Below are 24249 nucleotides of genomic sequence, written 5' to 3' on the forward strand. Positions count from 1 at the left end.
ATAAAGTAAAAATCTTACACACAAGATCAGTAATTATGATTGACACACACCTCTATTTCTAGCAACATATGCATGTGAATTGAGTTTAGTGCACATCTCAATATTTTTAGCTGTCAATGTCTTGGTTTATACTAACATTTTACTAAAATAGCTTATGTCTAGTAACTATAATGATATAATTAAACATTAAGAACCGCTTCTCCATGAACACACAAGGACTTCACTATTCCTACTTCCTAATATTTACATCATATTTCCAATTTCATAAACTAAAAACTAAGAAGACTAGAAACTGTCCTAATAGGTAAGTCAAAATAGATTCTTAACTTCCTATATACTGAATATATGACCCAATATATCATTTTTTATGTCTTGGATCTCCTTTTATATTTCTGGATTTTAGTTCCGACACTGAGCACAATGGCGGTGTGCTTAGCACACCATTTCGAATTAGACCCTTTGTCTAGCTTCTTCTGCGCTTAACGTGTCTTCCATGCTTGGTGCATTACGCACTGAGCTGAGCTCAAGTCAGCTGATATGTGGCTTTTGCATTCTTTATGCCATTAAGCCCATTCTCAGCACATGTTGTCCTTTTTCAATCCTGAAACATTATGGAAATTTGAATATTAGGATTAGTATAATTTATCATCAAAATTTCAATTATAATTATATAAAGTAAGTATTTAGAGTTAAAATGTGTTAAATTATCCTTATAATTTAAGGTAATTTTGATACCTAACATTAGTTGAAACTTTTTTTTGGAAGAATCATCAAGATTTCATAGTAATAATACATAACCTTTAATTATTAATTTAATTTTTTGGATACAAATTATTAATTTAATTAGTAGACTATTGTTGCAATGTACATGAATTATTAATACACTTGGCTATGATGCTTCATAATATGATATGAGTGTATATCAATTCTACTTATACTAAACATTTTTATTTAAGATTTCGAATATCATAATTTCAAATCAAATCAACAATTATCCATGAAAAATAAAAAAGGCTAATCATTCTTGCATTATCGAAAAAAAGTTATGTAATATATTAAATCAATCATGACTATTTCTTTATGAAGTAGGCAAACTTATGAACATATTTATTTTAGAAAAATTAAAATTCTCAAATTCTCACAAGAAAAAAATTACTTAAGAAAGGAGTAGCATGCAATTAAAAATGTGATAACAAATTCAGTTTTTATAACAAAACTAACTAGAAATAAATAAAATATTTATATAGTGCACTAATAATAAATTCAATATATTTAAAAGATTGAAGCTCCAAATACAAAATACATTATAGAGAATATAATATTTCTTTTATTTTTTTATCTTATATGAAATAGGAAAAATGTTTTTTAAATATGTTATTCAGTTTGGTTCAAACAATTCCTTAATCTTTAGAATTGCAAACTAAATCGATCTTAAACAGTTCCTTTTAAATAACTAAACCAAACCAAATTTTGCGTTACATTTTGGTACAATCCTAAAGATTTCATTGTTTAAACTTTAAACCAATACTACTTACATTCCTAAAAAAAATCAAGTAAATAATGTATACAAATGCAATATTTAGGTGCTAAATTCATCTTTTTTTTAAGCAAATGGTTACAACTCTCATGTTTTACTCATACTAATTTTAAATGAATTTAATATATACGCGTTGGTTGATAGTATAAACCTTTTTTACCTAGTCATTTTTTATACAAAAAGTTCACTAATTAAATTTTTAATAAAACTAATAGAAATAAATGATGAATAAAAAATGAATAATTTGAAAAGATGTAGGTTAAAGATGAAGAGATTAACTCAAATTTAATTGTTAGGGGAATCCTAAAATTTTGGAATATAAACGCACAGGTCACAGTCAACGCGGGTGTGCTGGTCACGCCTCATTCAACGCGCTCCTTGTTACAATAAAAAAGTCTAAACGTTTTTCACACTTTCTCCACACTATATTCCTAATCACAATAATTGGAATAATAAGGGTCCTTCCATGTGCCTGTCTTATATTCTAATTTATAAAAAAAAATGAGGGAAAAATATGTGTTTGGATAGTGTATGAGTTGATATATTATTATTGCATTATCATATTTTATGTTTAATTATTGTTGACTCTTTAAAAAAGTAATAACATAAATAAGCATAGATAATATATTGAATGTATATAAATTTTAACACAAAAAAATGCATAGATATTAGCCTGTTCATAGTGTACAAGCTATATTAAACCAATCAAGGTAATCGTATTGTAATATAATAGTTCAATGGTATATTAATTAAAACATACACTCGTGAAATTATATATATATATATATATATATAATATTAATATTAGTATTGAAAAATTAGTTAAGAATGCGATAAATATTTATATTTATATAATTTGTTAAAATAAAATGTATGACTTTGTAGTAGATTAAGTATTAGAAGTATAAACAAAAATAATAATTGTATATTTCATTATCCATAATAACACTTTGGTAAAAATTAAGTCACTTTCTAACCATTTTTGTAAAAAGTTAAGTCACTTTTATACAACCTTTTTTCAATTTTAAATGAAAATTTGGTGATATAACTAATATGGTTTAAATGAAAATTGCCTAAAATGTTAACTCCTCAAAAAAGTAATAACATAAATATGTTAGGTATCAGTGGTCTATGAACACCTGAAGGGGTTGAATAGGTGTGACTGTTACAAACTACCATTTTTAACAACAACCCAAATACTGGAAAAACTGTCAAGTTAATTGATTAACAGAAGGGCTTAATCGCTTAACACAGTTATAGAACAGAACAAACAATTTACACTTTCAATAAGATACACTTTAAACAGATATTGTTGCATACAAGTTTTAATGATATAGCATTAAATAGATATCCAAATTCTCAAGTATATATTCAGTGTATCAATGCAAGAAACAAAAAGATAAAGAGAGAAAGAAAGAACACTCCACAATGTATTAACCAATTTATGGCTAACAATGTATTGACCAATTTATGCTTAGAGTAATAATAATTAATAAGACAACATTTTAAAAAATAAAAACAACAACATATTTGTCATATAAAGATAATATTAATTTTATATGCAAAAAATATTAGGGGTGACATTAATTATGGGCACGATGTTGCAGTGAGTGAAGCCAACTACATGGATCATGTAGAAATTAATGATGATAAAGATTGGTCAAACTCAATTTGAATTAGTCTCAAACAATTTATTATATAAGTAGAAATTTTTGCAGATAATAATATGATAAATTCAAATAATAACTAAAAAAACGAAAACTATAAATAAACTGAAATAAAGTGAGATGGACTAAATCATAGATATGTTAATTCCTATGAATCTAAATATCATTTAACACGTCCCCTAAACTAAAGTTTAGTAAGCTTTAAACTTGTTACAAATAATTTCTTAAATATGAAAATAACCAAATAAATATACGGACTCCACATAAAAATTATTGAACAATATTGTGAACGCCAAAATCTTCATATATAATTAACATGAGAATGATCATCGATGTGAAAAGAAATTATTGTTAATATAATTCATCAGTGAGATAAAAGAGACACTACAAGAATGATCATGAGTAGGAAGAGAAATCATTGGTATAATCACCATTAGAATAATCGTTGATGAGAAAGAAATAATCACTAACATAATTCGTCAATGAGAAAAGGGGAAAAAAGGCATCACCAGAATGATTATCGATGAAAAAAAAAATCAGTGGTATAATCACCATCAGAATGACAGTCAATGGAAAAAGAAATCAATACTAATATAATTTGCTAATGAGTGAAAATGCATCATTAAAAGGAATGATCGTCGATGGAAGAAAACTTAATGAAATAATAATCAAGTGTTGGTTGGAAAAGAAGTTAGTACTCATATAATTTATCATTTTAAGATAAAATATTATCAAAATGATCTTCAATGGGAGGATAACCCAATATATAAAACGAATAAAACATATTTTTGTATTAGAGCATGTTAGTATTTGTTTATTTGAATGATTTTTGCATGAAATTTGGAATTATTAGGTTGAAGGAAAAAACGAATGAAAACTGACACGACTAATTGGAGTTTTGAATTTTTTAACATCTCGGCAGCGGAATAGTGACCGAACATGATCACGGAGGATGAAACTATTATGATATCATATAGAAATTTTAAAGTGATAAAACTTGGTCAAACTCAATTTGAGTTAATCCTAAACAATTTAAAAAAAGGACGACAAAGGATGAAACTCTCCAATTTATAGTGTGAATTAGGCATGTATTTAAAAGAAATAATTGCCTTTCAAAGTTAAGAGGATATGTTCCCTTTTCTAATTAAATTAGATTTATTCTATTTTTATCACATCAATGCTATTTAAATTAAAATTCCAATTACCGTTTCCTTCCAATTTAAAATTTTGAATGAGATATTCTGAAACACTTTAGAAAATACTTTTTTTTGCTCTAAAAGCATCCCAACAATTTTCGTCGAGCCAAAGAATTATTGTGGTATTTTTAAATGGGTAATTGATCTAAAAAATTAAAATTAGTTGAAATCCTTTTTTTTATAAAGATGTTATTGTTACTCTAAAAATCCTAAAAAAATTACATTACCTATGAATAGGAATTTGTTTTTTAATTTTATAAAATCACAAAAATATATTTTATGTTCAATTTTTATTTTATAATAAAATATAATACGAAAATTAAAAGGATTTTATGATGTGAATTTTAAAAATTAGAATCCTTTAATAATTAGGATGATAAGTAACCATTAAATCACTTAAAATATTTTATAAATCCTGTCAAAAAATGAAAGTGGAATAATATTTGGCTATTATTGAGTCAATAATTATCGATTAAATTTTTTAGAACTTTTTTATTTTTTCTATGGAAAATGAAATTTTGTGTTGTTAACATTAAGAAATTGAATCTCTCTACTGATGAGCCAAATAATTGCTCAATTAAAGTTTTTATTTAAGAGATATTTGAATAACTTTGTTTTTTTTTGTAACATTTATTTAAAATCTTTTTGGATCAGACAAAATTGGTTATTGACACTTGATGATCATAAAACTCATGCTATAAGATCATTCTTATTTCTTATAGTTCTTTTTATCCCTAACAAAACTTCCTTAAGATTAATCAGCCACTCATTTCTAAAATGCTAGGTCTAGATCTATGCATTATGGAATAAACATACTATTTCTCTCCTCAAGTCCTAGAATTAGTGTTATTTAGGAAGATCATAAATTGAACATTTACATATGTTATACAAGCAAATGAATTAATAAAACAACGAAAAAAACATATTCGATTATTCTTGTAAGTAATCTCATAATCAACTTTAACCTATAATTCAAATAATAGTCGAATCTATTACAACTTAGCTAGTACAACATTAATATTCACCATTTGGATAAAATATTATCATATAAATGGTACACTCAATACATTAATCAAATATTAATGATCAATACTTTTTAACAATAAGTCTTTCTTTGGACAAATTTATTAATCACATCAAAACTTTGATAATTCCCATATTTATTATTATAGGTATGTTTGAATTTTTGATCAATTAATAATCTTCGGGTGGGCTTATCATTATTCGAATAAACTATAAACATACAATTGTTTTGATATTCTTCATCAATTGCTAGTGATATTATTGTTAAATGATCAAACATTGATAATAATACATATTGAATAGTAAATCATTCTTCGAACTTATTTTTTTTTTTGGTTTCCCACAGGTATCTCGTACTGGAGGCAATCCTGTTCGAGCCGGGCACATCCACAGGTAAGTGGGGCTAACTCTCCCAACGGACATTTTTTCCATCCACAAGACTCGAACCCGGGTTCTTGCTTAAGGGGAATCAATCATGTACCACTTGAACCAACGTCCGTTGGTTCTTCGGACTTATTTATCTTTCACATATATATCTTGTAGTTTGCAAATGGACACTCAGACCACAATTTACTTTAATAATATAACTAAATTTATGAACGAATCCATATTTTATATATAAAAAAATGTTTTATATATTCTTAATTATCATTGACTTTCTTGAATAAAAGGTAAAATATAATACAAATGAATGATATATAATATACTAACTATGTATAAATTTTTACACTAAAAAAAGAACAACAAAGATTTCTTATTTAATTTTGTTTATAACCTGTCTCCTCAACATTTTTTATTAATTTTTCACTACTTTACCTATTTTATTTAGAAAAGTCTAAATTTGACTAGTAGCATATCTTTAAATTGCTTTTAAGAAAAGACAATGATCTCTTACTTATTTCATTCAAAATGACTATAAATCAATATCTTTCATGTTTTATATTCAAAATGATCTCGAACAGTATTTACTTTAATATAACTAAATTTTATTAATGAAATCTATATTTTATATATAGAAAAGAAGAGAGAAAATATATACACCAACCACATAAGAGTTTTATATATCTTCATTACATCATCTGTTATTTATATTTAATCATAATTGACTCTTATAAAAAATAATATACATGAATCATATATAATATACTGTCTGTTTATAAAAACAAAACTTTTATTTAAGAAAATTATAACCTATATTCCTCAACATTTTTGTATCAATTTTTTTTCTCGTTTACCTATTTTATTTAGAAAAAGCCAAAAATTGCCTAGTAGCATATTTGAACTTGTTTTTTTATATTACCAATGGTATCCCTTACCCTTTTGGATGAAGAACTAATCATTTTCAAGATGTGTGACTGTCCTTTTCAACAAGTGTCTTCCAGGAATCGGACTCTTAACTTTTTGGTCATTCTGGGAATAACGAGATCTTACACCACTAGACATTTACCTTGTTAGTGAACTTGCTTTTATCAGAAAGAAAATGATATCTTATTGCATTTGAAAGGAAACTAAATCAATATGAAAAAGTTGAAAATCTCTCATAATTCTATATACATATTTTTGGTATAATCAATGATATCCCTCAATAAGAAATTAATATCTTACAAGGTGCGTAATTATCTCTTTTAACAAATATCGCTCACATAAATCAAATATTTAACCTAATACAATATTTAGGAATCCTACAAGACTTTACAACATTAGACCAACTTTTACTTGATATTTCTAGAAACATGTGGATGCATTAAGAAAAATATATAAAAAATATAATCATATATCACATATCTTGATCCAATCTATTCAATTGAGTGAAAACTATTATTCATATTTAATCATAATTGACTCTTATAAAAATTAATAAACATGAATCACAGATAATATATTGATTGTTTATAAAAAAACAAAACTTTTATTTTAAAAAAATTATAACCTATCTTCCTCAACATTTTTTTATCAATTATTTTTTTTTATTTAACTTGCTTTTAGGAGAAAGAAAATAATTGCTTATTTATTGCATTTGAAATGAATACTTGTGTGAGTGAATCATGTACTTAAAAAAAGATTAATTATTTGTCCAAAATATGAGAAGATACCATTAGTAGTACAATTTTTTTTTTAAAATCTCTCAAAATTCTATATACATATTTTTGATATAACCAATGATATCCCTCAATAAAGAACTAATTATGTATGGGATGTGTAATTATCTTTTTAACAAATGTCATTTATATAAATAAAACATTTTACCCAATGCAATATTTAGGAATCTAACCATACCATGCATGAAGAAAAATATAAAATAATAATAATCATATATCACTTATCTTGATCCAATATGGATCCATTCAATTGAACGGAATTGGTTATTCACCATCTAAGAGTAAAATTTTGTCCTTTTAAAAACCAAATCTAGAGTTAAAAGAAACAAACCCATCACAAAAGGGAAATCAAATTGGATATCAAGTGACACAATAATATTATCAACTTTCATGATCAATTATAATATATATATACATTGTTAGTGTAAATATCGTCAACTATTAATTTGTGTTACTTTTTAAAGCGTCAATAATAATAAAATATAAATATTGGATAAAATAATATAACAATAATACATAAAACTCATTCATTGCGTCAACCTATACATTTCCCCCTATAAACAACTACCAATCTTATAGAAGATAATATTACCAATCTGACAAAATAATGGTAGTAAGAGAAATGCCTCAAAATGATGTTAGAATTTTAGCAGAATAAGAAAACTTACCATAACCATCATCATAAATAAACCAATACAAATACAGCACATCACACATAGTTGTATCTCTTTTCATGTCATATAACCATGATATATATAAATGCTTTCTATATCTTTTTAATATGACATGATAAACTTAGTCAAAATAATAATTGAAGTGTTAGAATTTGAGATTCATTTCCTCTAGATAAACTTATTCAAAATAATAATTGTAGGGTTAGAATTTGAGATTATATTCCTCTAGATATAGTTCATATTTTCAATATCGACATTTTATCGTTGGTAAAGTTGTTTTTTTGTTTCCGATTTACCAAAAAAAAAAAAAGTGTTAGATTGAAAAAAGGAATCTCCATCTGTGATTGATCATTAATGTAACAACAACTGTATTAGTGGATCCAAATCCCACCAAACCTGAACAAACAAATTTGTTATTCTCTGTGTGCTCTTAAAAGCAAGCATAATAAACAGTGAGAGTGAGAAAAAAACACTGAAATGTTGAAATCATGAAATTATCTTCACAAATTTTAATCACTTCAATTTATTCACTCTATGAATTTTCTTCCTCCTTCTTCTCTTTTAACCTTCAAACTCAACAATTTAGTGATTTTTCTTTATCCTTATTACTTTCAAAGAAATTAGGGTTTTTCAAGTGCCTAAATATTTTTTGTTGATTTTTAACTTTTCTTTTGGAAAGTTCTAGTCTTTTCTCAATTGGGGTTTGTGGGTAACTGCTGGAAAGTCATGCCGCCATCTGTGGTGGATCCTTTGTTGCTTCCACCGTCACTTCCACCGTTGAGCTCTGACATTGTTCCCCGCAGTTCCAAGGATCAGCGATTCGGTGATCTAAGAGGGTTGAAATGGAGAATAAATCTTGGGGTCTTGCCATCTTCATCTTCAATTGATTATCTTCGTAGGGCTACAGCTGATTCTAGAAGGAGGTAAATCATCTCAGTGATAATGTTTTTACTGATTTTTTTTTTATTTTTTATTTTAATAATGATGATGTGAATTTCCTTAATTTTATGTTGTCTTTGTATTCCTTAAATTCAACAACCAATAAGACGTTGGTATAATGGTGTAAGGCCCACTATACCACGCAGAATGACCAGAAGTTAGGTTCTGAGAAGCTACACTTGTTGGGAAGGACTTTCATGTATCCCGATTAGTTCCTTACCCTTAATTTTATGATGTCTTTGCATTCCTTAAATTCAACAACCAATGAGACGTTGGTATAATGGTGTAAGGCCCACTATACCATATAATGACTAGAAGGTCCCGAGAGCTACACTTGTTGGGAGGGACATTCATGCATCCCGAAAGAGATTAGTTCTTTGCCTTTAATATTATGTTGTCTTTGTATTCCTTAAATTCAACAACCAATGAGATGTTAGTATAATGGTGTAAGACCCACTATACCATAGAATGACCAGAAGGTCCTGAGAGTTACACTTGTTGGAAGAGATATTCACGCATCTCGAAATAGATTAGTTCCTTACCCATGGCATATGGTGCTGAGATATTGTTGGTTATACCAGAAAAATCCTTTAATTCAACAGCTATTGGTTTGAGTGGTTGGGAGACTTTGTTTCATTTGAGTAAGGTCATCATTGGTTTGGGTTTGGTTGATAGGTGTTGGGGGAGCTCTGTTCTCTTTGATGTTTGTTCTTGTTTTACTCAGATTACATGGACTCTAAAAGGCATGGCGCCAATGAGCATAACAACATGTAGTATGCTGATTTTGCTTGAATGCAGTTACAAAATCATGCAGAAAACAGGAACTTTTTAGCCTTTTCATTTGACAGAATGCTGCCTTGTGAATTCGGGATGCATTCCTTCGGTTAAAGCCAAAGTCAAAATAATATATATGTTTTGTTTTCCCTCTTGTTTCAGTGTCTGTCTGTAGTCTAGATTGTCACGATTGCTTAATTTATGATTTCGGTGTTTTTGTTTCATTTTAGAGACAAGTTGTTTGATACAGGTATTTTTTATCGTATTTGTATACACTACATGTGTAGTATTCATGAACCATGACTTATCTTGTCAGGTATGCCAGTTTAAGAAGGCAACTCCTGGCTGAACCGCATATAGCAAAGGATGGAAGTAGTTCAGACGATGTTGTCATGGACAACCCCCTTTCACAAAATCCAGGTAAACTATCTTTTATTACTCCGTCATGCCAGTTTCTCACACACAGATATGTATATCTAGTTACCGATCCCTTATTCAGCCATTATACTTTCCTTTCCTACAAGGTAGAGAGCATACTAGATATCTGCAATGTTAATGTGTACTGTCTTCGACTTTTCCTCAGTTGCCTTAACTAGATCCTTATCATGCTGTTTTCCAAGGTTTCATTAGTGAAAATTTAATTTGTTATTGATGAATTTAGTCATGCTCCCGACAATTTTAACGGAAGTTAAATCCATGAGAAGATTAAACTAAAAATTAGTGGCAATAAAAAATATGGTATAAACGGCAGAAGATATATAACAGAAAAACTAAATTGTTGCGTGCGATGTCCTTGTGTTGGAATTCTATGAAGTAGATATCTTACAATTAACCATCTCTGTTTCTTGTTGGTATGAATTGTACTTCATCTGTGATAAATATAATGTGGCTTTTATATGCAGATAGTTCATGGAGTCGCTTTTTTCACAGTGTAGAGCTAGAGAGAATTGTTGTTCAGGATTTATCACGTTTATACCCAGAGCATGGCAGTTATTTCCAGACACCGGGATGCCAAGGCATGTTGAGACGAATTTTATTACTTTGGAGTCTCAAGCACCCAGAATGTGGTTATAGGCAAGGTAAATTTCTCACCAAGCAATTGTGGCAAATAATATATAACTTAAAGTAAATTAATGTTCATTAGGAATAAGCCTTCTAGTTTTGTGATGGTTGTCTAATTTTTCCACCCAACCATGTACAATTCCAATCGAGTAAACCTTTACTTTACCAATCGAGTAAACCTTCTAGTTTTTCAAGCAGAGAACTGAAAAATTAGGTGATTAAATTGTTGAGAAATCTAATATTTGGTAAAATTAAATTCCATTTGTTCAGCTTCTAGGCTTTCAGATAACTAGTTTTGCTTTGGTATTATGTTATGAAAATAGTTGATTTTACATTAATGAATTCCTTTCATTCCCTTATTTTATAGGAATGCACGAATTACTTGCTCCTCTGCTTTATGTTCTCCAAGTTGATCTGGAGTGTCTTTCCGAAGTTCGAAAGCATTATGAAGATCTCTTCACCGACAGATTTGATGAACTTTTATGTCAAGAGAATGATCTTTGCTACAGCTTTGAATTTCGAAAATCTCAAGACTCGTTGGACGATGAAACTGACTCCCATGGAAAGGCAATGAAAGTCAATAGTCTTGATGAGCTTGATCCTGAGATACAGACCTTTGTATTGCTAAGTGATTCTTATGGCGCGGAAGGTGAACTGGGTATTGTTTTATCAGAGAAATTTATGGAACATGATGCTTACTGTATGTTTGATGCTTTAATGACCCACGGTTCAGTTGCAACGGCCAATTTCTTCTCTTCCTCTCCTGCAGCAGCATCCCTTAGTGGCCTCTCTCCGGTGATTGAAGCTTCTACTGCATTATATCATTTGTTGTCTCTCGTGGATTCATCTCTACATAACCATCTTTTGGATCTTGGGGTTGAACCTCAGTACTTCTCTCTCCGATGGTTGCGAGTTTTATTTGGACGAGAATTTTCACTCGACAACCTCTTGATCATCTGGGATGAGATCTTTGCATCAGATAATAATAGTAAAGTGGAAAAAAATGCCGATGACGACATAGAGTGGGGGTTCCGAATCTTACGTTCACCTCGTGGAGCATTTATCTCAGCTATTGCTGTAGCAATGTTACTTCATTTAAGATCTTCACTCCTTGCAACTGAAAATACTACAACCTGTCTCCAGAGACTATTAAACTTCCCTGAAAGCATTAATCTTGAAAAACTACTAGAAAAGGCTAAATCCTTGCAGGCTCTTGCATTAAGTGTTGATATTTCATCGTCTTCACCACTGTTTCTAGGGTTTCATCACCGAAGTAAATCAATGCTTTCAAGATCTGTGACCCTTCAATCTGAATCTGCATCTCCAACAATGCCTCTGACTTCGTTACCTGATAGCTATTGGGAAGATAAGTGGAGAGTTGCCCACAGTACTGAAGAAAGTAAGCAAGAGGTACAAATATCGGTTCCAACTCGGAAAAAGGGATGGACAGAAAAGGTCAAGATCAGTTTGAGAAGAACAGAATCTGATCCACCTCCATCGAGGATTCAGAGTGGCAAAAGGTTACCTAAGGCATCTGTTAGGCGCAGTTTGTTAGAAGATCTTCGTAATACCCTTGGCTTGGAGGAAGATGCAGAACAAACAAATTGTCGCGAAATCCTGTGCCTGCAGGATAATCTTTCTGAAGTAGTTGAAGAGGAGCAACAAGATGGTGACTGTAAAGGCGACAGCAATTACTCGTCTGATGATAGATCTCCAAGTGGAAGTACAGGCAGTGAGGACAACTCTTCTGTATTCTCTGAATGCAATGAAACTTCACAAACCAGCCTCAGTGATCCACGTGTGCCAACCTCTGTTCCTCCTGAAAACATACCTGAGACATCAGGGTCCAATGACAACGATGAAGGAAATTCAGCCTCGGATCCTAAGGAAAGAAAACAGAATAAAATCCAGTGGTTATTGAAGTTCGGACGGAATACTGTTGACTATATCTTCGATAAAGTAGGCGGTGCTGCGAAGGCTGCAAAATCAGCCAACAGCTCTAGTAACCAAAATAATACTCCATCACCGACATCTTCTACCGCAAATGCGGATGATAGTTTTGTTAGCTGCAATGGAGATTCTGTAGACCAGGATATGAAGGGTAGTTTGAAGAATATTGGACAGTCTATGCATGACCAAATTCAGGTAATATTCTTTTTGAAAATCACTCTAAAACTCAATGACAAGCTATTGAGTGAAGATACCTACAATTTGAAGTTGTTGCCCACCCTTAATTTTTATCTATAATTATGAAAAGTGGTTGAATGAAAAATTTGATTTTTACATGAAATGGTTTAGAAATCAAGCTGATGTATGTTCCTTTGTCTTGGTTTTGGTTTCAACTTTTGATTCATACCTGTTACCACTCCTATTAAGGCATCAAACTGGCCAGGTGACTGGTATGATGATACCATGGTTCAACCGGTGATTCAATAATTAAAATGCATACCGATGAAGTTAGATATATATATATATACTAACATTAATGTTGAGAAATCAATAGAGAAGATAATAGTTTACTTTTATTTTCATTAAAAAATAATTTTAAATAAAAATCGGCTGGTATGACTGGAAGGTTTAACTAAGAACCGGGCGGTATGACCAGTATAATTGTTGTATCATACTGCTATTGGAACCTGTTCACTGGTTTTCTAGTTGAACCGGCCAGCACGAACCGGGTTTTACTACACTGCTTGTTACCCTAATGAGTGTTTTTGTCATGCAGGTAATTGAATCTATTTTTCAACAAGACCAAGGCCAAAGAGCCTTAATAGAGAATTTATCTAAAAATGTTGTTGTTGGTAAAGGCCATGCCATATCAGCTCTGAAGGAGCTTCAGAAAATTAGCAATATTTTATCTGAGATGTGAGGTCAATATTGTATAACATTTATATAGATGTTATAAATTACCATTCTTTAGTGAAATAATAAAAATGAGTTTCTTCAACTTCATTTCAAGTATTCCAACAAAGTTTTGCAGATTTTGAGAGAAATAATTATGTAAATACTTTCTATTCGGGTTACATAATAAATACAAGCAAAACTTTCGTTAAATCTTATGAAAATACTAGATTTGAGAGTTCTAATGGTTTTCCCCTTAAATCTTCTTTCTTCTCCTAATTTAATTTGTGAATATCTAAATTTTTTTACATAATTTAAATATACAAAATAAAAAACAATTAAAAAATGAAAATGACATTTTGGCCATCTATAGTATTATATAAATTTTTGGGATTTTATAAAGATATTAATAGCTTTTATCTAAAAGGGTATTCTTGTAATTTTTGAAGTTAAAAAATTATTCTTATCATATTAGAAATTTTGTAAATATTCTTTTTGAAAAATAATTTTATCAAAAAATAAATTGTTATACCCAAAACCAATTTTTGATCAAGTAGTCATTAGGCATAGGGATCTTTGTGCAAAAGATTTCTCTTTCTAACAATGATCCAATTTAATCATTTTTATTATTTTCTGTGATCTCTAATCGAACTCACATTGTCAATCCTTAGATATTAGTTTAGATTTTTTACTTTTTTGGGAAATCAAATTACACTTCAAATTTTCAACCATTTATTCACTCGAGCATTTTTCTATTCACAAAAGTCGAACCGGATTCTTGCTTAAGGAAAATTAAACATATACTACTTGAACCAACACTCTCGTTGGTTGGTAGTGAATTAATATGTATACATTTATATTAGAACCTCTAATAAATATTATATTAGAACCATCCTTTTCCTACTTTCATTCTCATCATTCACCAAAAAACATGTCTCGCCTCATCTCAAAGAAACTCTTCTTCCGAAACGCCACCGTTTCACACTCCCTCTCCACCACCACCACCACCCTCTTCCTCCGTCACCGATCATCTAAACCACCACAAAATCAACTCATAGAAGTTGACCTTTGTGGTGAACATGATGTTACTCTCAAATTATTCGACCAACTCATTCAACGAATCCTTGTTAAGAAATCTACACCAGATTGGCTTCCTTTTGTTCCTGGTTCTTCTTTCTGGGTACCACCTAGGACTACACCTTCTAACGTTGTTGATTTGGTTCAGAATTTGTCTGATGAAGAGACTCTTTCACTTGTTACTCTTCAGGGATGCCCATCTTCTAAATTCTTCATGCAAGGTTTCATCATTCAAATATTGATCAACCCTTTTTATATTTTGTTTTGTTTATTCTAGATTTTCGATCAAAATTCATACTTGCTTTTAATTTTTTGGGTTTTTATGTAGTGGGTGAATGGAAAAATTTGTGCTTTTTATTTTTGTTATTTGGTTTTGTATTGGAGTTTTCATTTGGTAATCTTAGGAAAAAAGGAGGATCAGTTTTACACAAATGAAATTCATACATATTTCTACCAATGAGGTGGTGTTGGTCCAGCAGTGTAAGGCCCGGCTAGATCCGATGACCAAAAAGTCAAGGTTTCGATTATCATGAGCCACAGTTGTTGGGAGGGGCAGTCACGCACCCTGATAAGGATTAGTTTCGTGAGGGGAATGAAATTCATACATATTTCTAATTTTCGGTTTATTATGAAATGGGAGAACAAAAAAATGTGTCTTTATAGTTAGGTTTTGGTTTTTATTGGAGTTTAAATGTGGGAATTATGGAAAAAGAAGGACGAGTTTATAGAAATAGTTTAGCCTTTTCTTCTTCTTCATCTTCCACCCTTTTAAGATGGGTGGAATACTTGTTAAGATTTCAGAAATCTGAATGTTATCATTCACAAATTACTGCAGCCCTTATTCCTAGAAATTGCTGTAGCGAAAAGGATATTGTTGTTCTTTGTTATATTGATTGATAATTATCTTCAATTGGAGCCTAGGAATGTGAGGATGAGTAGGGTGAGAGATGATGATTTTAAGAAGGAAAGGATGAGATAAAATTGATTTTGATGCTGGTCCTGTGGAAGTTGTAACACAAACCATGACATAGGACAGTAACACGATTCAAATAGTTCAATCTAAGAGGATGAGAATGAAACCAAGGATGACATAGGTCAAGATGTCTTCTGAAATGCTCTTCTTTCATGTTTTCCTTCTTTCTTAAGAATTTGACTCAAAAGAACACATTTTTTTATTCTGAAAACTGAAAAGAAAGGTGTAGATTCAATGCAGCGTATTGTTTTATAGCACATACAAATAGTACTCAACAGTGGTAAGAAGGAAAAGTGAAATACTGTTGTCATTCAGTTTATTGTTTCAGACTTCATAACTTTCAGTTTGTGATCTGTTTTATTGTTCGAGAAAAGTATGTTTGCTGAGCCTTAAATCGTTTACCATTTATGATTTTTAGGAGGCACCAGAAAATGCAGTTATTGGGTTAAATTTGCATAAGCAATACATAGTAGCATGATACTTTATGCAGAATAATTACGTGTGTCTTATTGAAAAGTAACAGTGACATTTTATTTTGACCTCTGGTAATTATGTGTATGTTTGCTTGTCTTTCTGAGTGCTCTAACAATTGTATGTGCTTGTCTTTCTGACTTCAGAGTTAGAATCAGCTCGTGATGGGGATACTGATATGGAGCTAAATATTCCAGAAGGGACGGAGGATACTGTGAAAGTGAAGGTTCCGACAATTCCAGGAAGTGCAGCTCATTCAGAAGACGAGGAAGGATGATCCACAATCTAGCTGATACCGTTTCTGTGGTGAGCATGCTTCCTTTTTAGCTCAGAAGTTTCTTGTGCGCTTGTGCCTTCATTTATTGATATTACTGTTATAATGGAAAACCATTTGCTGTTGCTTACTGAACATGAGAAATGGAAATGCGGGTCGTGCCAAAAGGGGTGGGGGTTAATGTGCAGAGATTTGGGATTAAAATTAAAAGCATTTTTGGTTTTCAAAAGAAAAGAAAGTTATCTGGAAGGACCTTAGCCTTTTGTTCTCTTCAATAATTGTGTGTTCTTTCTTTTCAGTTTTACTCGGCCAAATAGTTATGTCGCCGTTGGATGTCCATAATATCGAATGTGGCTAGCATGTTTCTTAATGTCCGTAATATCGAATGCTTAATGTTGAACCCCTACATAGTTCATTTAACATTTTTTTAACCCCTAATATTTTGTTTGGGGAACCAGTGAAATCACAAAATGAAAGAGTAAGAATCTTTTGTTGCCAACCTTGAATGATATATTTTGAGCATTGTCTTTGGATTTGTACACATATCCACTGTCTTGTAATAATACCTAGCTAACTTTCAATTATGTAGGGTTTTCATGGTGCAATCTGATCTCACTGAGAAAGCCAAAAAAAGAAGCACTAATGATATTGAAAAGGACAATGCACACACATGGAAATTCTGACAGAAGCAGTACTTGTTGTTTCATTCTACTTGGTCTCAACAGAATATTAGCAATGTTGTTGTCATGTTGAATCCCCTTGTAGGGTGAATGTATGTAATTATTATCCAACTAATAAACAATAAGCATCTTTACTTATTCCTTATATATATATATATATAAACTGTAATATAATTGATAATGGGGAACAAGTTAAGTTTCATTGGATTTGGATCTTTGTTTCTCTGTTTCCTTTTTCTTCTGAATACATTCTTAACTCCCATCCCACAATTGGTCTTGTCCACTGTCTGCATTTCACCACCTTAATAGTTTACCTTTTTTTGTATAACCAATGGTATCTGCTCATCATATATTAAGGAACTAATCCATTTTTGGGTGCGTAGCTATACCTTCCAACAAGTGTTGCTCTTAAGAATCGAACTCAACTTGTTGGTTTACCTGAGAATCAAGTGGGGCTTCAATAACTTACCTTTGTTTCTCAGCATAATTGTTGCAATCCAAAGATTGTATATATAGTGGAAAAACAACATTTGATAAGATTAGCTTACAAGTGTAAATGTTGATAAGATCTTTTTGAGCCAAAAGGTTATAAATTAAATCACATATTGCAGTATTTTCAAGTTCCAAAAGAAAGAATCAGTGCAGTATGGATAACAAAACATGAATACAATACCATGCAGACACATAAATACCACAAGAAATATAGAAGATTACAAAATAAAAATTATTAGTCTAAATAGTGTCATTGATAATTACAAACAAGAAAATTTACATTTCACAGTTACTAGCTCACAATGAATACAAGAATTTCATTAAGAACAAAGATGTTGTGGTAAGGTGATAGAGGGTTAAGTTATATGGTAAAGAAGCTTATACTCTATATTAAACTGTAATTCCCTTGTTGGGGCATTGAGCTATGAGGATAGGTAGGTGCTGGTAAAGGATCTCCAAATGGATTATGTGTGCCCATTATTTGCATATGTTGAGGATAGTATTGACTATGTTGTTGTTGTTGAGGTACCATCATCATGTTGTGTTGTGTTTGTTGGAACATCATTGGATTATGTTGCTGTTGTTGTTGAAACATCATTTGATTCTGTTGCTGTTGTTGTTGAAACATCATTTGTTGATGAGACATTAATGCCATTTGCACATTTGGTGGAGGTGCTATGTTGTTGGAAACTGCAAATGGATCATGATGATTATATTGATCAAATGGGTTATTCTGTATAGGAATTCCTCCATGCCCATAACCTGCATTTTGAAGTTGAAGTTGTCTCCTTGCAGTGTCATCTTCATACAAACTATCTAGTAATAGCTTGTCAAATCCACCACCCTGTTTCAACAAAAATAAGGCTTGGAATGTGATTATATGGGCTAACCTATAGTATAACCTTATCGAGTTAAGTATGTAAAGGCTCGGATGTAACAAGAGACAACAACATATTGTGTTCCATAAATCGTGTCACAATCATGTGTTATATAGATTCTGATCGATATGTTCATTTAAATATCAAATGATTAATAATTAGAAACTAACCAATTTTCGATCAAGCGCTTGGCTGGTATGGTTACTTGGTGTCGTAACGAGGGCAAGTTCCCAACCGATTGTCCCATCAATGTTACACAAAGCAAGATTGCTTGGATTGTTTCCTGCATAAATGTGCAAAGTCTTAGAATTGAACAAAGTATAGTTAAATTAAATGGTTAGCATGATTGAGATATGAAGGAAGAAAAATAAGAAAATAAAAGAAAAGAGTTGATACAAGTATAGTGTGCAGAGTCAAGATTTGTGAAATTTCATTTATAACTCTTGTGTTTATCTCTTATGCACAAAAACAATTTACATTGCTTAATCAATTATCATTTAATCTAAGACTTACCACCAGGTGGTACAATTGCAAGTGCCAAAGCATTGCTATCTTCCAGTTCTAGAGCTTTTGGATTTATCTCATTCAGACCCTGCAAAGTTTGAGAAACACTTATTCTGTCAAACTAATATCACAAACTTCATGAACAGAGATCTATTATCTCAGATCTTGTCTCATACGCTGTCTCGCGTCAATGAGCACAAGTCATTCATTATTATTAATGTTTTTGCTTCATTATCATTTGCACGGGGCAACGTATGGGACAAGAACTTGGACAACAGATCTCTGTTCAAACTTCATATCATTACCAAATAAATAAAACATACCAGCAGATCAACTGTATCGATCGATATCAAAGGAGGAGGCTCAACCTCGTCCTGTTTCGGCTGTTTTTCTTCATCTGCTACTTTTACTTCTTCAACTTGCAGCTCTTTTTCTTGAGGCTTTTCAGGTTCTTTGGGAGATGACTCTTCTGAAGTAGTTGATTGATCATTTTCCTTATACTCCTAGTGTTGAATGACATTAATTAATGAACTTTAATATATAAATACATTGTGAGCATATGAAAGGTACCTAAAGTTGAATGCATAGGAGCAACTTTTCTTATGAAAAATTAGCATTTTCTTCCTTTTAGAATGGTTTCTCCATGATGCCAGTTATCAACTCTAAAGTTTTCTATTGCTAGCTAAGATATTTTGTATTTTTGCCACTCCTTCATTTTGATATACATAAGCACAATATAATCCAGATTGTCGGTGGATTCTCGGCCTCACTCAGCGTTGGGCGCGTGAAAAGAACAAGACGGAACATGACATATGTCTTGTTTTGTTCTACAATGGAACCAAATTGTTCTAAGTAGTAGCCTCCAATGTTATTGTATTCTATTTATAAAGTATACACTAAACACAGAACATAACTCATGTTCTACTCCATCCTGTTTCGATATGTTTACCATAGGCTCTTCCTCGGGCTTAAGCCTTGTTTGCCGTATGCCATATTTCATATCACAAATCATGTAATCTGTAATATATGAAAGTTGAATTTGGATTCGACTCATCAGGCTTACGATTGTATTAGATTAGAAAGTGATGCCTACTGTTTCTTTGAAGTTCATATATAAATGAACATGCTTTCTCAATGTTATATGTACATCACTTTTTCTTACCAGTCTCTTATTAACCGAGCCTGTCTGCGGCGCTTCTTTAATGTATTCTTCCATTGTTGCAAGGAAAGAGGGAGGTGGCTGTTTATTGAAGGAAACATCTTCATGAGTTTCTGTTCCTGATGTCAAATTAAGAATATAGTCTAAGATGTAAAAAGAACCTGTCGTAGTGTCGGAAATTGGAAATTCCGAGCAAGGTCCAAGCCTTTGCAGTACTCGTAGTAGTCAGCAAGATATTCGGCCTGCATAGTGTTAACAAGAAAAAACATTAGCAGAACTTGTATGGTTCTTTAGAAAACTTCATAGAGCACAAAACTCAATCCATATTTGGACAGAAAGGTATCATTGTAAAACCTGCTTGCCAGCTCTTTTATAAATATTTAGCGCCTTCACCGCGTCATGTCTCGACATATCGAAGAACTGCAATTTTTCGTTAATTAGTACTGTTTTTTTGGGTGCTAATGTTAGTACAAGTTAATAAGATGACCCAAGTATGAAATTAAACTGAGATGGTTTCTACCATGTCCACAAGATTGATGATTCCATCATTGAGTGCACAATATATTTTGAAACTTTCTTTCAACACCTAAATGACATTGCCAAAAAGCCGAAAAACAGTGAGAAAAAGGCACAAGGGTAAGTAAAGATATACTCATAAAAATAACTTCAACTAAATTCTTTTCATTGAAGTAATATTTGTGCTCTGGATATATTAGGCTGCAACAATTTTTCATAACAGGAAATGAAAATCCATGAGAGTAGCAATAGTACAGTGTGATTCACCAAACATGCATACCAGGGCTGATGCATATTGTATTAAGAAATTGCCATAAGCACTTCCTTCAGGCTGCAAGATGTCGAAGCAAATTAAATGTCGTCCTAAGAAAATTCTGTAAATTTTCAATAGTAAGAGATATGACACAATAACATGCCGATACCAAACCACATTTTCGTCTCATTAACTCGTCGTACCTGACAACCAATGAGGCGGTATAAAAGTTGTTGTAGAGCAGGTAGCTGCTCCAACAAATCGTCGTTCGCCAACGACCGTGATCTGCTATGTGCCTGTCAAAGCTAGAAGTTACTGATATGTTCTGAAGATAGCAATAAGATGCTTGGAAAAAATATACTTGTGTACATAAAATAAGGCAAAGTACACACTTTAGTAGCAGCTGATGTTGATTTTGTTAGACGCTCAGATTCGATGTCATATTTAAGGATTCTATAACATTCAAGTCTTTCTTCTAAAAATAGTGCATAGGTTCGAACCCACGCAGAACAATCCCAAGCTGCATAGAGAAATCTTATTAGGCAAGAAATGCAACAATGTTCAAGTCTTTTAATGTTTTATTCTTAATTTCTAATTTGGTCCACAACTTTTATTTTTTCGGTCGATTTGGTTAGTTAATGCGAGGATAAGGCTGCATACTTCTACCACTCTCAGAATCCATTAAGTGGAAGCCTCGTACAGTAGGTTACCCTTTTTCGGTAAGTTAAGTTTGGAATGGTTAAGCAATATGGTCTACCATAGCGACTATATTAGTTGTGATCCAGCATTCAGCCTCGGCAAGGCCAGGTAGGATCGACGATCAAATCGAACCAAGTCAATTGTTGATAGGCTTAAGCAAAAAGAATTATGCCTTAACTAACAGTTACAACTTTTGATTTAGTGATAGACACTTGATCTACCACATTGGTTGATGATTCTAAATTTAAGAACCAAACTTAAAAGAAACATGAAAAGGAAATAATAATAAAATGTTCCTTTTTTTCTTGGCTGTAACAAATAATCTGCAGTAGCTTAAAGGTAGCAACTCAATGTAAACAATGACTACAAGTCTCTGAGATTATGGATTCGAGTCGCGAAGGCTCCCTCTTAGGCCAGAGGGGTCACATGTCACGGCTAGGGAGTTATAATAAAAAAATAATTTACCCATAGGGCTTGAGTCATCTTTGAAATTGGATATTTGGAAAATATGACCCCTTTGTGAGTAGTTTAGAAGCTCTTCCCTGAAAGTAGGATCACCCTCCCTCAATGTCCTATGTATCACTATCAATGTCTTTACAGCAACCTGCAAATTCATCATTCAATTAAAATCATGTCAAGTGAAGAACAAACACATTTCCTATATCATATCCGATTTCTACGCAACAAAGATCTCTTGTCCCAGGTACTACCCCACATTAACGACAAACAAAATAATAATGAATGTTCGACTTTTTATATTGATACAAGATTTTGGGACATGGTTTGAAACAACAAATATCTGTTCATTTTTATATAGAGGAAATCAAATATAACAAAATCTTTACCAGCAATGTTCAAGGACTTGTAAATTATATAATAGTCTAACATATCATATTAAAGACTTTGAGTTCTTTATGTTGTTAAAGATTTGAAGTGCTATAAAACATGTCAAAACTCAAAATCACAAAGTTTGAGAAGGATTTTTACTATCCAACTTCGTGTCTTGGTAAGTCTCTTGGAAAGTTTATGAATGCAGTATGCTACATCTGCTCTTGGTTGATATGCTGATGTTGCATGGAATATTTCTGCAAACAATTTAAAGGAGAATCATATGTTAAAAAAAATGCATAAGCATAAAAGCGTGAGCTTGACACAACAGTAGTAAGATTGTTGTTTAGTAACCATGACATTACGAGAGTTCAAATTCTGAAACCAACCTATTCGCTTATGGGGTAAGACTGTATAAATTTATCTAACTTCCTCAAACCCCATTAAGTGAGAGTCTCGTGTACTGAGTCAGCCTTTTATATTATAAAGGAAAATTAACATTCATGCATTGATTTAGAGAGGGAAGCTAAGGAAAATGAATAGTGATTATGATCCAAAGTATAAGTGGAACAAATTTCATGAAGTTACATATATATGATATGAAAAATGAAAAAAAAAAGCATCATATTCATATTCAACAACAAAAAATCATGATCATGAAAATGTGGTATATGAACTCACTTCGAACATGGCGCTCCTTAGGAGGATATTCCACGTGATTAGTAGCCTTTACAATTGCAATGTCCAACCCCTTCAAAAACAATTACACATAATCAAACAACAACAAGGGTACGAGCCGAATCAATCATGGATCAAATGACGTTATAATGTTTATAAACAAATACTAACATCTAAAACCTTTCTCACTAACTTATATAATATAGATAGTCCATACAACTAAAACATATAAACATATAAAATGTAACAAACCAATGTGGAAGAATTAGAGAACACTTCAAATATGTAGCAACATGCATAGTGGATCAATATTTATATATATATATATATATATATATATATATTATAATTGATAATATATTGATAATGTAATAAACTCTTAAAGTATGTATATTTTTTCTCAATTAAATTTGTAATACATAACACACTACTGGGACGAAGTAAATATATATATATATATATGTATAAGAATTAAGGAATCAAATCACCTTGTATTCACTATTGACTTTGGCAAGGCCAACTTTAGTGGAGTCCTTCAAAGCATCATAGGCTTTTTTGAAGCTAAACGTTCCCATGCAATAACAATGGTTTTTATTTATTTATGATTTTGTTGAAGGAAAGAGAGAAAGAAGGAAACAATGTGGTTACTTTTTCTTCTTAATGTTCATTATATAGATGGGGGTAGTTTGGTATTTTAATATGTGCTGGACGTAACTAATTTGTAAATTATGATGAGATAATTGGGTTTACAACTTTACATATGACCAAAGTTTCTGTTTAATTAGTTGGATGTTTTTTTAGAATAGAAAAAGGCTGGTTCTGTTTGGTGATGATCGAAGTTACCAGAATGCAAATTTTCACCTTTGGTAGAAGAAACTACTGATGAGCATGGGTCGGGTAAGACTTGTCCCTTACTCAGTTACTCTTCCTTAAGACTTGTCATTAATCTGAAACT

General features: G+C 31.4%; 3 protein-coding genes across 4 annotated transcripts; 2 read left to right on the top strand and 1 right to left on the bottom strand.

Annotated features, from left to right (window-relative positions):
* On the top strand, positions 8631-13918 carry LOC109328761 (TBC1 domain family member 5 homolog A-like). Its single transcript, XM_019562372.1, has 5 exons — positions 8631-9119; positions 10226-10329; positions 10812-10988; positions 11339-13116; positions 13697-13918. Exons 1-5 carry the CDS (start codon positions 8923-8925, stop codon positions 13838-13840), a joined length of 2400 nt encoding a protein of 799 aa, XP_019417917.1. The 5' UTR covers positions 8631-8922; the 3' UTR covers positions 13841-13918.
* Positions 14693-17501, top strand: LOC109328779. 2 transcript variants are annotated; one of them, XM_019562397.1, is made up of 3 exons: positions 14693-15110; positions 16480-16639; positions 17189-17501. In XM_019562397.1, the coding sequence occupies exons 1-2, from the start codon at positions 14744-14746 to the stop codon at positions 16608-16610; spliced, it is 498 nt and encodes a 165-aa protein (XP_019417942.1). In that variant the 5' UTR covers positions 14693-14743; the 3' UTR covers positions 16611-16639; positions 17189-17501. The 2 variants fall into 2 exon arrangements, with proteins under 2 accessions (XP_019417942.1, XP_019417941.1); XM_019562396.1 differs by having other exon boundaries at positions 17197-17494.
* Positions 17844-23869, bottom strand: LOC109327629 (putative clathrin assembly protein At5g57200). The gene is made up of 15 exons (XM_019560803.1): positions 23783-23869; positions 23298-23373; positions 22776-22873; positions 22254-22392; positions 21482-21609; positions 21293-21385; positions 21117-21167; positions 20841-20906; positions 20675-20740; positions 20482-20562; positions 20324-20401; positions 19485-19664; positions 19171-19249; positions 18828-18940; positions 17844-18623 (listed from the first exon to the last, which is right to left on the bottom strand). Exons 1-15 carry the CDS (start codon positions 23867-23869, stop codon positions 18165-18167), a joined length of 1794 nt encoding a protein of 597 aa, XP_019416348.1. The 3' UTR covers positions 17844-18164.

Source organism: Lupinus angustifolius, chromosome LG15, assembly GCF_001865875.1.
Source record: "Lupinus angustifolius cultivar Tanjil chromosome LG15, LupAngTanjil_v1.0, whole genome shotgun sequence".
NCBI lineage: Eukaryota > Viridiplantae > Streptophyta > Magnoliopsida > Fabales > Fabaceae > Lupinus > Lupinus angustifolius.